General features: G+C 42.4%; 1 protein-coding gene across 2 annotated transcripts in view; it reads right to left on the bottom strand.

Annotated features, from left to right (window-relative positions):
* THBS2 (thrombospondin 2) overlaps positions 1 to 11,038 on the bottom strand; it is a 34,411-nt gene extending 23,373 nt beyond the window's left edge. The window contains exons 1-7 of one of the 2 annotated variants that reach the window (XM_055714743.1): positions 10,982 to 11,038; positions 9,478 to 9,552; positions 8,076 to 8,632; positions 6,447 to 6,531; positions 1,832 to 2,025; positions 869 to 1,009; positions 529 to 625 (exon numbers count right to left, since the gene is read on the bottom strand). In XM_055714743.1, the coding sequence (XP_055570718.1) occupies positions 529 to 625; positions 869 to 1,009; positions 1,832 to 2,025; positions 6,447 to 6,531; positions 8,076 to 8,632; positions 9,478 to 9,547 (1,144 nt within the window). In that variant the 5' untranslated portion in view covers positions 9,548 to 9,552; positions 10,982 to 11,038. Of the gene's footprint in view, positions 1 to 528; positions 626 to 868; positions 1,010 to 1,831; positions 2,026 to 6,446; positions 6,532 to 8,075; positions 8,633 to 9,477; positions 9,553 to 10,743; positions 10,859 to 10,981 lie in introns of those variants that run through there. The other variant, XM_055714742.1, reaches the window with a different exon arrangement.
* Positions 11,039 to 13,677: the final 2,639 nt, after the last annotated feature.

Here is a 13,677-nt window from a genome sequence, read left to right as displayed (position 1 = left end):
TGACAGAGGGAAAAAATAAAATAGACGATAAGAATGACGTAAGAGAGAGGAAAAATAATGTGAACTCATAATAAATGTTGCATGAAACTACGTGAAACTTTTGATCTGGAACTTAAACATATTCTGCAAGGAGACAGGAAGACATCCTAACCTATATTAGTCTGTTTTAACCAGGCAGTATGGAAAAGAGAAAATAGTGCACAGTACTATTGCAAACCAACAAAAATCAGAATGACCAGGCTTGGAAAACACAACAGGGGAAGAGCATGCTTATAACTTTTAATGTCTATACTTAGCTAGGCAAGTTATCAGCTTACTTCAACAATCAATAGAAGCACTGAAAAGAAACCAACTCCTCCCGTAGGTAACTTAAAGCAGCCAAGTGACTTCATATGATCTTTGTATACATATAAGTTTTGTGTTTGATCTTACCTGCCTTGACCTCTTACTTGTTTTGACGTTTTCAACACACTAGTAATGATTTTAAATATTGCCAAAGAGTATCTTTCTCTTTGGCTAAATACTCACTATGAGAGCAGACTGGACAGCATTCACCTTCAACAAAAGATGGATCAGCGCAGGAGACTGCTGGGCAGGTGATTTGATGGCACACAATTTTAGAATCCTACAGGCAAAGAAATCAACTTACTGACTTATGCTCATATACAGAGGCAAATCAAGGTGAGCATCTGGGGAAGTTTCACGTGTGGAAATTCTTTCATTTATTCTAACTTCCATGGACATGGACACTACTTTTTAAAAATATCAGTAATTCTAGACCAAGCTCTGTGTAAATGTGACCTGACCTCAATAGCTGGGCTGGATTAATCCATTCCTGCAGAGAAGAAGAATGTTTCCAAAACCTTACCTGGCAGGTGCACTTGGTGCAGCTATCTACAATCCAGCTTTCATTATCTGCAAAGACACGGCCATCCTGCCAGCAAACTGACTGGTTCTTCAGTGTTTTGTTAGGCCCAATCAATTCCCACATAATTTGGTTCTCTTCAGACTAGATGAAGGAAATGAAAACAAAATGTATACTTCGTAAGAAAACTGTTTTAAATAAACAAAACTGAGACACTATTGGATTTAATGATTCCATTAAAATAGTGTATTTTTACATATTAATGTACATAAAGAAGACTATCTCAGGTACCGCAGTTCTTCAGAAAATAGTACAAAGAGTCATGCAATACTAAGGGAAATCTGTTCTTAGTGGTTTTGCTTTCCTCTAGTACAGCTCATCTTTAGATGGGAAGATTTGAGTCCTGTGACATATCACGTAGTAATAAACTTCCTTCAGAAATAATTAACTGATTCAGAATAAGAGGGGCAGACCAGTAAAACATCACCATCATACTTCAGCTATGAAAATCCCATTTATTTACTTACAGTTTAGGTATCCTGTGATGTATTCATAAATGGTATAAGCATGGTAACAACACTTTAACAGTACACAGGCGAGGTTGGGTTCATTAGCTTTCAATTCCCAAACCTGCAGTAACCTTCAAGAGGATTGATTTCTCCTGTGTATGAGTGCATGTGGTTTTTTTACACCATTTTTTGTGCTCTTTTACACCTAGTCTGGGAAAACCAAGCCTTCATTAAAGTGTTAAACACAAAACCTATCTACCTAGTCGCTTTGAAAATGTAGGTCATCTCTATGTTATGTAGCTATACCAGCAGGTATACACGTGTAATGCAGAAAACTCTATCAATTGCCTCTGTTGTAAAAAAAAAACCAAAAACCAAACAAACAAACAAAAAAAAACCCAGGAAAGAACGCTGCACAGCAGACCTCTTTCACTTCTTCAGACTTACAGGTACCTACCACTTTTTGAAGGTTATCAGCTAAGTTGTTCACCACGATGCGAAGGCCAGTAAGCTCTGTGAACATCGTTCCCAGCTCCTCACAGGAGCGGTCACAGAACTCGGCCTTCTCTGGTTTCTCACCCACATACTCCGTTGTGACAGCAGGGCTCAGGTGAAGGATTTCAGTGCTCTCATTGATGGTGTTCACTTCAGCTGGTAGCAAGAGAGGGAAAGAGAAAAGTAGCATATACAAAATTCTTCCACAGATTACAGATTCCTGCTGAAATCACAGGTTGGCACGCATGGGTAGGGTTTAAACACATCTATTTTGGCACAGCTTCATGATAGATTATACCCATGAATAAAAGAGAGGGGTTATATGTCAGCTGGTTCCAATTATAGTCTTTCCCTTCTCAAAATTAAGAGCCAAGCTGTGCCTCACACGGCCCTCACTTTAAAACATTGTTGGCACCACAACACATTAATTTATGAAGAAGGCATAACAAAAACACACAGTATCAAAAAAGCAAACCAATTTTATCCACTCAGAGCCATGAAAGGTTTCAGAATTTTTATGACCTATGACATTTTTGTGATGCAGAGAAAAAGGCAGGAGAAAGTTTCCTCGCAGAAAGTCATTGTCCTTGTTCTGCCCATAAATTCCATGGTTACTTGGATCAAATTTGGACCATTATGCAATTTATACCAGACTCTGAGCTGCTCTATGTTGCACTACCTTGTGTTAAACTAAGAGGAGCTGTTATAATGACAATTTAATTCCAAGTGAAATGGAGCTCAAGCTAGTATCAGGCTGAATATTTGATTTGTCATGGCAAACACTCCTACATCAGGTAGATCGTAATTAAAGCAGATCTTTGCATGAATTATACAAGGAGAACTGGACATGTTCTAATATCAGTTTAAAAGACCTCACTGTCTATAGCAAATTCTTGAAAAATAATAGAAGAGAAAGCATCAACAGTAATTAATAAAAAAATAACATGGGTAACTAAATAAAACAGTCTTTGTTCTCTTAAGCATTTAAATCTCCATCAGGTAAATATCTTATGGAAGCTTTCTCTAAGGACTCTACAGTACACTGAAATTTGGTATCAGCTATACAGAAATCCATGCTGCACTCTCTCAATAAAGACTTGCTTACCAGTTTTATAATGTTGTAATAACTCAAGGTTACCAAACAGAAAAAAGAAGCAAAGGATATAGGAATTTAAAAAGAAGAAATCAGCACCAGAACATGCGCCATAAAACATATGCTCCAAAATATCCCAATACCATTAAGTGTTGACAAGTCACAGAAGGTAGCAATGCTTCAAAAATTCTGAAGGCTTGATTTGATACTTGACTATACAATGTAGAGTGTTATATTTAAATGTACAAGCAATGAAGATGGGAGAAAAATATTATTCATTCATTTAGAAGGCTAAAAATAAATGAACAAAGAACCAACACATAAGATGACATTAAGTGATTACTTCTCAACCATACTTAAAAATGATTGGCTTGATGTGCTTCTACATTAGCTATGAAGTATCTGCCGCTAGCCAAGGTCTACAAAAAACTGTCTGCAGTATTCCAGAGTTGAAGTAATTGTCCAGCTTCACTTACAGGACGGGAGAAAACCGATATACCACATAGCAGATCAGAACTCTCTGTGTCATAACTGTTTACTTCAGCTGCTTTTTGATTCCCTGGAAAGAATGCAATTTTCCTACCACATTGAAACACTAGGTTTCTCAGATTTCCTCATAGCACTTCACAGGTCATTAATTTCATATTTTTCAAGCCAACATGGAGTATGTCTTGACCGGAACATTCTGAGGACATTAATAAAGCTGCAATCTCAGCAGGAAACATAAACCAAAACTATGTTAGAAGAACTAAATCCACACTTCCTACTGGTACTTGGCACTGACTGAAAGAAGATGCCTGGGGATCACTGGGAAATCAGTTCTCTGCCGTTGGCTTCCTGCTAATTTCCTAAGGACCACATGATTATCTTTAAAATGAGAAACCAGAAGAGCAGAATGTGCATCCTTTCACATATGTAAATGTCATTCTGTTGATCTCTCTGAAGAGATTTTATAGATGTGCCTATTTAGGTGTGTTTTTGTCATCTCTCCTATCCAACGCTGTGTGTAAGTCCTCTCTAAAGTATTTGCAGCCAACACACTACAGAGATACTTTCCTACCCTCAACCCAACAGCAATCCCAAGCTACCATTTCACAACACTTCACGTTCTCATACCAGGATTAAGGATGCAGTAGGAAAACACAGCCCTGTCTCTAAAAAAGAAGCAGGCCTTTTGTGTCCTCAGAGCTGAGGGCACTTCAGTGGTAACATGTTATGGGATGCTCACATGTAAATACGGCGTCTTAGTGCCTGTACCTCAGCTCAATGAGTAGGCCATCAAAATGGGAAAATATATACCTCGTGGTCAGTAACATATTGCCTGTGGCTTTTCAACTGTAATAATTAAGCTGGATAGGCAATGCCAGAAAATCAGCCATACACGTAACAAGTCTTTCAAGTAATTTCAATGAACTCAAGCCATAGTGTTCTATTAGCCCTCTTCTGTTGTTGCACGAGTAATTTCCATCTTTTAGTGTTCTTGGTGTTGCAAAGTAAAAGTAAAAATGCCATAAACTGAACTATTTGCTAAATACTTTGCAGGAAGGATAAAACAAAAAAACCAACCCATATCTGTATAATTTATCAGACCTGAAAATTTAACAGTTGACAGATGTGATAAAAAATGCATTAAGAAAACATACTCTTCAGCTGTTGCAATAGATAAGAATTTCTCCTAAGGTAAGTCTCAGCTCGCAGAACTCAGTTATCCCTTTAGGCTCCCATTGGCTTCCTCTTCATAGTAGAAGTACAGTAACATCTCATTTCTACTTGGTAATATTTCAAAACATTTAGTCACACCGTTGCCCTCTGTGGTAATCAGCCAATAACAATGGAAAAGACTTGCAGACACTGTCTTTTGTTGGTTTTGCTGGTTCAGTCTGTCTATACCTAGGGATCGCATCCGCTTGACTGAGACTGTTCTGCCTCTGACTGCTGAACGTGCCCTCAAGGTTCTACCTCAGCTTCTGGGAATTTTGTTTCCATTGGTAAATGAAGCAGGATAGCTGAACTGCAGCCTTCCTGAAACCATCCTTATATTTTATTCAGGTTACAATTAGACCTAAATACGTGTCCTATTTTCCCAGAGCAGATTGGCTCCTCGAGAATTTTCTTCCAGTAACAAAGTTGAAAAACAGTAATTAGTAGTTTCGAGTACTTTCTCAGTAGTTTGACTACCGAAAACAGCTTGGCTGGGAGAAATGACAACTAACAAATGAGCGCATGCCTTCTTGCCTGTGCCATCTAAGGCCACTTCCATTCTAGCCCACCTGACTTGTTTCTAACACTGTCACACTTGTGTCTGACGTCCTGCACCAGGGGCACACCTTTAGCATGTATGAAATCACCAACCAATATCTTTTATCAAGATTTAAAAACAGACTAATGAGGACAGTTATTTTTTTTTGTGCATATACATATATACACACACCCTTGTATAGATATATACATATGTATATACACACACATTTATATGTCTTATAGAGACCTTTCATTAAAATATCTCAATACTCTGGCTGCCTTTAAGACCTGCTACTGCTTATTTTCTGGGTTTTGCATAAACAAGGAAAAAAGTTGAGTACAGCCTGCTCAACTAATTTGCTCCATCATGTGTTTTACTGAAGTGACAGAAATAATGGCATTTCAGAGGGCAGAAGTTTCAATTAAACCATGAAGTGCTGACTGCCTTGTGCACCCACATTCCTCTGATGGACTTAGTTGTCTCTGATTCTTGACTGAGCTCTTGCCAGTTACAAACACGGGAAAGTAAAATAGCCAGCACCCCTGTGAGCTCAAGTACAAAACCTTAGTGCATACTTGACAAATTTTCATAATTCTTTCATGATGAATCCAATATACTCCCACACACAGAGGGCTCCCCTCCTGGTGAAGTCAGCATGAACTGGACTAACAAGAACATGTCAGCTTGTCACATACATGCCTTCCATACCTCTCTGGTTTTTTTTTCTTATTTTCCTTAAATTGTTTTGATTAACAATGCTTTGGGATTCAAACCCAAAGTCTTTTTCAGTCAACAAACTTATTGCAAAGGAATTCAGTATCTTCAAGACTTGCAGACTTGTTCATGGACCCATTGAGAGTCGAGAGCAGAATTCAGAAGCAACATTACCAGTCTTGTGTTCAAAGAATCATGGACATCTCGTGGAATAATGTAGCTATTTTCATACATATGCATTTTCCCTTCTATTTCTATTAATTTCTTGCTTGGCAGGTTTTCTCCCAACTTAAAAACAGAGGCTCAGAGTTATAAACCTAAGCAATAACAGCTACAATGGTAGGCTAGAGTGTAGAAATGGTATCTCAAGATAGCTAAAAAATATGTTCTTATTACCAGCAAAAATCAACTCATTCTCTTTTTCATTTCAAAGGGATCTGTTGCATGGGTTTAGGACAACATGTCACCATTGACAGTTCTCATTTTCAGAGTCAACTGAATAATATTAATGAGGTAAAAAAGCCTTACTTGACTGGCTTCTCTGGCATCCTTTTCTACGCAGAACATCCTCTATTGAAGTATCAAAGATTAACTGAATATTTTGCAAAAGACCCTGCAATATTAATAAAAAAATAATTAAAAAAAACCAGTAAGATCACTTTGGGAGTAACTAATAACTGATCTGTCCCAATCTCATGCTATTGACTGGATTCAGCCATAGTAAATATGTAAAAACCAATCTACAAGTCATTAAACCTGACACACAATGAAAAAAATGTGTTTATAGTTTTGTTATATACTATTTCAATACTATAAGCAACAAAATTAGGTATGTTCTGAAATAAGTCATAATAGAAGTTATTAAACAGCTATGGAGATTTGAGCTCATTTCCATAGTGCACATTTTAGATTGTAGTTCTACAAGATATTTGTCATGAGGTCAAAGCCAGCTTTTGAAGTTCCTGCCCCATTGCACCAGCATCCTCAGCCAGTCATTCCCATGCACCATACTTGGCTGCCTCACTTGTGCTGACACTACCCTGAGACAACACTATAAAACCTGACTGTTCTCTGTTCCATTAAAAAAAAAAAAATAAAAGAAGAAGAAGAAAATTACTTTAAAACCAGATTACTTCAGTGACCCGCTTAACAGCACAGCTCCAGAACCAGCACAACTGATGGAGAAACTCAGTCATGGAGGGAGGAATGGAGAGGCTGTGGGCAAGAACTTCTGGCTTCCCTTCCAAAACTGGCCACCCCGTGGAACCACACTCCAGCATGTCACACCCTGGCTGACAACTAGATGGCACAACAGGATGAGAAAGAAAGGGCCTCCTGAAATTTTTGAAGCCATGAGTTCCAGTTTGACTTCAGCCCTGACTGGAAAAAGAGCCACCTTTAAAGCATTTGGGACAGATCACATCCCTGTATGAGGCAGGAGGTTATTTTCACTTCACAAGAAAACCAGAAAGTCTGTAATTGCTCCATTTTAAAACAAAAGAGAAAAAAAAAAAATCAATGTTTTCCACAAAAACAAAAAAGATCTCATTTACAGGACTAAATGATCTAAACATATTGTTCTAATCTCTTTTTTGGTTTTTTTTGTTTGTTTGTTTTTTAATAGAAATAAAAGTTTATTTAGAATTGCAAACTAAGATATTTTGTTAGGGGATGGACCAACACCACATGCTTCAGCTCCATTAAAAATTATTTTTTTCCTTCCACTTTCAAATAAAATTTAAAACCATTGACAGTCTCAATATGACTTGAATAGATATTCAATGAAAAAATAGTTCTTCAAGAAATTTCCACAGAATTCTACAAATCACCACAAAAACGCAACATGTTTAGAAGTCTTACGTGTGGAAAAGGAAATAGATGCTTACATAGGAAAGACCATAAACTGGTTTTGTGCACTTTTCCTGGACCTAGACTTTGCTTTACAAGTCCTTTGCTTTCAGGAACCCCAAATTCACTCAATGTAGATCCAGCAATGAATAAAAACACACTCTGGAGAAATTCTGCTTAGGAACACTTGTGACCCCACCAAATCCAGGAGACATCAGGAGAACAAAACTGCACCTATTGCATCTTCTTAAACTACTTGCAGTTACTTTCTTACCTCACCAGAGACCCAAGCTTCTCCAGGTTACCTACCCTGAAATGATTCTCCCGAATGGACCCTTTCGCCACATACATTCTGCTGTTCTCTGCTTTCAGTTGCTCATAGAAAGGCTCCTCCAGGATGAAGCTGTCAATGAGGTCACAGCCAACATAAAGATTGTAGTTCTCCCCTGTTATTTGCACAGTGAGGTTCTTCCACTGTGAATCGGCAAGGTCCACATCTTCCAGGGAAATCACGTTCTGGAAGCCATCCACCCAATAGATGAGGTCCAGGGTGTTGGCCCGGCCATTGGAAATGATCTCAAACTGCCTCTCACTGATGCCAGGACCCTCTAAAGCAAGGATAGTGCCTCTAGATTGCCTGTCCTGTCTCAGGGTGGCTGAAAGGATAAAGCCCTCATTCTGCCGTATGAGTCTGACAATCTTTTTTAATTTCTCTGGTTTACATGGAGGTATATGGTCAAACCGAATGAAACGATATGCTGGGATAGTGGGGTCTGGACCTCGAAATAATTTTGCTCCAACTGTCTTTCGGTTTATGTTACTGATCTGAAGTAAATCAAAGGTAGTCTCCTCTTCCTTGTCACCATCTGAAAAAGTTAACAATGTGTGACAATGTGTCTATAAAAAGTCTTGTAAGAAACAACTCTGCATACTAAGTAACAGCAATTATATGACAGATGTAAGGATCAGCAGAGAAAACCCAGTTCTTTCCTACTTCCACAAACAGAACTGTTCCTATGAGCATGCAAGTGAATCATATTTTCCACTTGTCATTTTCATTTACTTATATATATACATGCTGTGTGTCACGTGTATACCTACACATGGATTCACGTAACAATGTATTCATTAGGTATTTTATATATATATATATATATAAATAGATAAGGAAGTTGAGCCAATTTCTATATTTTGACTATCAGCTAATAAAAATAAAATTATGAGAAAGCATGTGGTCACATGACAACAGGAAGCAATAGATTTGCTTTTTAAAGATTCAAGCCAAGAAGTCAGATGTAAATGAGAGTCTGGCACTATGCCAATTTACATTCTACTTATATTTGATTTATAGAAGTCTCTCTTTACCTCTGCCTTTTTTTTAAATGTTCACCCCACTCAATGATTCTGTTTGTATTACTTTCACCATACAATTCCACTGCAGAGGAAAGTATAATAGCAATTATTTCTGAGATTATATACATTATGATCAATAATTTTTAAAGAAAGCAATTTTGGGATATTTTTGGGGAAACTTCATTTAGCAGTAGTAAGATGTATCTACCAAAAATACCCCCAGCAACTACTATTCCAGGCAATTCTAAAAAATCATATATGCTTATTTTGCCCATTGTAGCTCAGGTAAGCCAGTGTTTTATACCAGCTTTTAGGAGGAGTTACGATATATATATAGTTAAGAGGTGTCAGAACTTACCCTGAGCATTTGAGGAAACCCACAGGGTTATCAAAACAGCAAGCCACAACAGCCCACTCCTCTGCAGCATAACTCCTATGAATAAACCAAAAAGTAGTAAATATTAGGGAAATAATATTTATCAACTACAAGTACCTCGCAAAATGCCACAGGCAGAACTCTCATTATAAGCAACTATACATACAAAATCAGAATTTATATCTTGTCTGATTCTTGTAATACTTATTCTGGGGTCATTCTTGATGTCAGAAATAAAATGTGAAATCTAGTGAAGAGCAATTCTGGAGGATAAAGCTCCTTTTTTATGCAAGTGTCTTTAGTAATAAATAAGGAAAGACTTACAGAAAATACACGCTATGATTTTCTCCCCACTATTTCGCTAGCTGGCATAGGGACCTCATGACACTACACACAATACAGCTCATTAGCAGCTGCATCTTTGCTTTGGAGCACAAGGTCTGGCTGAAACTCCTCGCAGGGTGATGGGATCTGGCTAGATTTTGGTTCTGAGCACCAGCTGTACTCTTCAGTACCTTTTCCACTGCCATCACACAAACACCTCTCTGCCTCTCCTGTAAATATATATACCACTTACCTACTCTTACAACCCTCTGTACCAACCACAGCTGGATAATGAAGTGACTTTTAACGCGGTGCCGGCTTTGCCCCGAAGCACTATGCAGTTACAGGCTGTGTAAGCGCTCCTCCATCCGTGCTTGCGCTCTCAACGGATGGAGCAGATGGCGTTCCCTGGGACCTGCAGTCATCCATCCATCCATCCATCCATCCATCCATCCATCTGCACGCTGCCGTACCTCTTCAGCGCCGCTAACTCCACACGCTCTCCTAAGGATGCCAACTTTTCCTGGCTAAACTTTCTTTTCCCTGTAGGGAACCTACTGCCCGTCACCCCGAGGTACCACCGCTACAGCCAGGGACCGCCAAACGCCTGGAAGCCCCTGTCACCTCACACAGCCCGCGCCCGCCCGGCGGGACCCTGCCCGGCTCCGGCTCAGCCCCGCCGACACGGCGGGCACGGCTGCGGGCAGCGCACGGCGCAGCGGGCGGGTGCCGCACACCGGCCCCGCCGAGCCCCCCCGCCCCCGGCAGGTCCCCTCGCCTGTCACCCCGAGGACCCGCGGGGGACGGCTGCAGGAGGCTCCCACCCGGCTGCCCACGGCGACCTCCGGCCGCAGCGGCCCCCGCCACCTCCCCCGAGCCACGGCCGCCCCCGGGAGGGGCCTTCCCCCCCCCCCCGCGCCTCACCTGGCATGGGGGAGCCGACGGCGCGCTGGGGCGAGGCCGGTGGGAGTGGAGCGCGGTGCCCTACCGCTGTCGCCAGTCCCTCCGCGGCCCCGCGCCCCGCGCCGCCGCCTTTATGGGCTGCGGGCCGGGCCCCGCTGTCAATCAGCGGCGCCGGGGCGCGCCCCCGGCTCGCCCCTCCGCCGCGGTGACATAACCTCCCCGCCGCCCCCTCCCCACCGGGCGGCCCGCGCTCGCCTACCTGCGGGGCCATCCCGGGCCCGGGCCCTCCCCCGCACCGCCCCGCAGCCGCCCGGCCGCCCTCCGCGGGCGGTGCGAGAGGCGGGCCGGGCGGCGGGGGCCTCCCCGCGGGGAGCGGAGCGGCACGGAGGGGCGGGCAGAGGCGGCCGAGCGCGCCGTCGTGCCCCGGGTTCCGCGGGGGGGACGAGCGCGGGTGCCCCAGCGTGGCGGAGCCCCCGGGAGGCGGCGCCAGGCCCCGGCAGCGGGGAGGCGAGCGCGGCCGGGACCCGCCGCCGGGGCCGCCCGAGCCTGGTGCCCGCGGGCGGGAAGCGGGGCCCGGCCCTTCGGGCCCGGCCTGCGGCGTCGCGAAACCAGGCGGCTGGGAGCGCGGTGCTCCTGCCGCCGCTGCGGCAAAAGGAGCTACTGCTGCCCCGGGGCTGAATCTTCTCATTTCTATCCTTAACTTTAAATTACATGGCACCCCAGAGGCGAGACTTGCCCCGGTGTCCCCCCCGCCCCGTTTGTAAAGTGCTTACTGGAGGGCAGTCAGCAGCTTCTCAAGTGCGTCCAGCACCTCGGTCCCTCTCTTCCTCTCTTCTCCATTGGAAGCACCATCCCCTTTGATCTCCTGGAAGTGATACTGGGCTTGCCTAGGCCTGCTCCTCCTCATGGAGGGAGTCTTGCCTCCCTCTAAGGAAAGATATGCCACAATTCTCACACTTAAGCTGCTCCTAATCTCGTTAAGAGAACTGGAAAGTATCTCCACAAGCAAAGACTACAGTCCCAACCCTTGGACTAGCAGGTCACCACGCTGAGGAGCACCCAGCGTGCCCTGCTGGTGCCATGCTTCATGTGGAACAGGAGAATGGATCACTGCAGTGGGTGCACAGAACCTGCCCTGACACGTGGAAATGTTTCAGAAGTCAAACAAGACCAGGATCCCTGACACTGAGGCCTGAACTGGGGTTTCAGGATATCTGTTGAAGGATCCTGCAGCTGATGCAAAGAACCATGGATTTGGCTGAGTTGCCTGCACAATCCAAGAAATGGAGCCCTGTCAAATGTATGGGTGGATAAACACCACAAATGTTTAAAAAAAAAAGAAAAAGGAAAAAGAACAGCATAGGAAGCCATCAACTTTGCTCATCACATTCTGAAATTCCAGTAGAAAAGGTGTTGATGTTGCAGAACTCAGAAGACTTCAAAAGACTCAATCTGTCACTAGAGCAGAACACGCCAACGCAAGCATCACTGTCTTTCCTTTTGCCATGGACGCTCCTTCCAACTTGGCTGGCCTTGGCCTTGCAGGGTAGCAGAAGCCAAGGAGCCTTCCCCTTTCTCACAGGGTCCAGGGAACAGAGCCAAGCTAGGAGAGAGAGGGCTTTTTTGTCATCTTAAGACATTTGGTTTTCAGTTTTGTGAAACCTCAAGAATTTAAAAAAATAGCTAATGAAGTTCAGAAAACCTCAAATTCTACTGAGTTTACTCATTCCCCCCACTGTATTAAGACCTAGTCTTTATAGCTATGTATGTAGACATATGGTGTGTTTTCCACAAGGCTTTGAACAGCACTGGTGCAATTATTGTCAGAAAGCTGCTCTGGGCTAACAGTTGGAAAAGAGAGGGCAGCAATGTATTTAAGAGACCTAGAAGGTATCTTTGAGATAGTGCAGTTTACTATTTGTACATTCATATGCAAACACTTTTTACAGTGGAAATTTTTAAGTCAGTAAAAGGACAGTGCAAAATAAAGAGAAAAAAAATATCATGATTGCTTTTAACCAGCTACCTCATAAAAAAAAGAAACCTCTTCTTTCCATCTCTGTGGGTGTTGCAGGAATGAAGGATTGATAACATATTGTTTCGACATGAGTGATTTATATATAGGGTGATGACCCTTGTGAAGACAGATTTGGTTCTGTTCTTTCCACAACTGTGAAAATGCTCACTGCTCACTTTCCCCTGGCCACCTTGGAAGAGGTAAACATCCTCTTCTTTCCAAGATTCCTGACAGAAAGGCTCAACAGGAACGAATGCACCCTCTGCTTTCCCCAGCTAGCCAAAGTACACATGCAAACACTAGAATTACGTTCACATTTCTCAGTCTACCTGCTTTTTGAGTAGAAGGTGAAAGTGAGAAATGGCAATTGGAGAGATAACAAAGTCAGATTTACTAACATTTAGGAATACTAGTAAGGTAACAGTAGTTCTCATACTAATGGTTTTCTGTAGTGTTTCACCTTTCATTGCATTCTGCTTCAGACTGGCCCATCAGGCATGACCAGAGATCCTTCTCATTTCTTTACGCACCTCCCTTTGCCTTTTTCAGTATACTGTTTGAGGTTTTGGGTTTTTTTCCCTTCTGCACCAGCCGTAGGGGACTTCCATTTTAAATTATGTGAGCACAGTGCAAGGAAACATACGTTACTGAAAATCACTGGGGAATGGCAGGATTGTGGTGCGGCAGTATCTCAGAAAGAGCTGTGATTTGATGGATATCCACCAAATAATCTATGGTTTTGGCTAGGAGTTTGTCACTGACATTTTGACTTAGCTTAACTTGGGGCAAGACCTGAACTCTCCTACATTAGAAAAAATCACACTGAAGAAGTGGAATAAGCTATAGACACTAGAATTTTTTTTTAGCTTGTTTTTCTGATAAAATGGAAGCTACTGTGCCATGATGCCAGAAGAGAAATTCCATGAGTTTTGCTAGGT

Source organism: Falco cherrug, chromosome 6, assembly GCF_023634085.1.
Source record: "Falco cherrug isolate bFalChe1 chromosome 6, bFalChe1.pri, whole genome shotgun sequence".
Classification (NCBI taxonomy): domain Eukaryota; kingdom Metazoa; phylum Chordata; class Aves; order Falconiformes; family Falconidae; genus Falco; species Falco cherrug.
The sequence above is the reverse complement of the archived record's forward strand: the minus strand, read 5'-3'. Positions and strand labels throughout refer to the sequence as shown.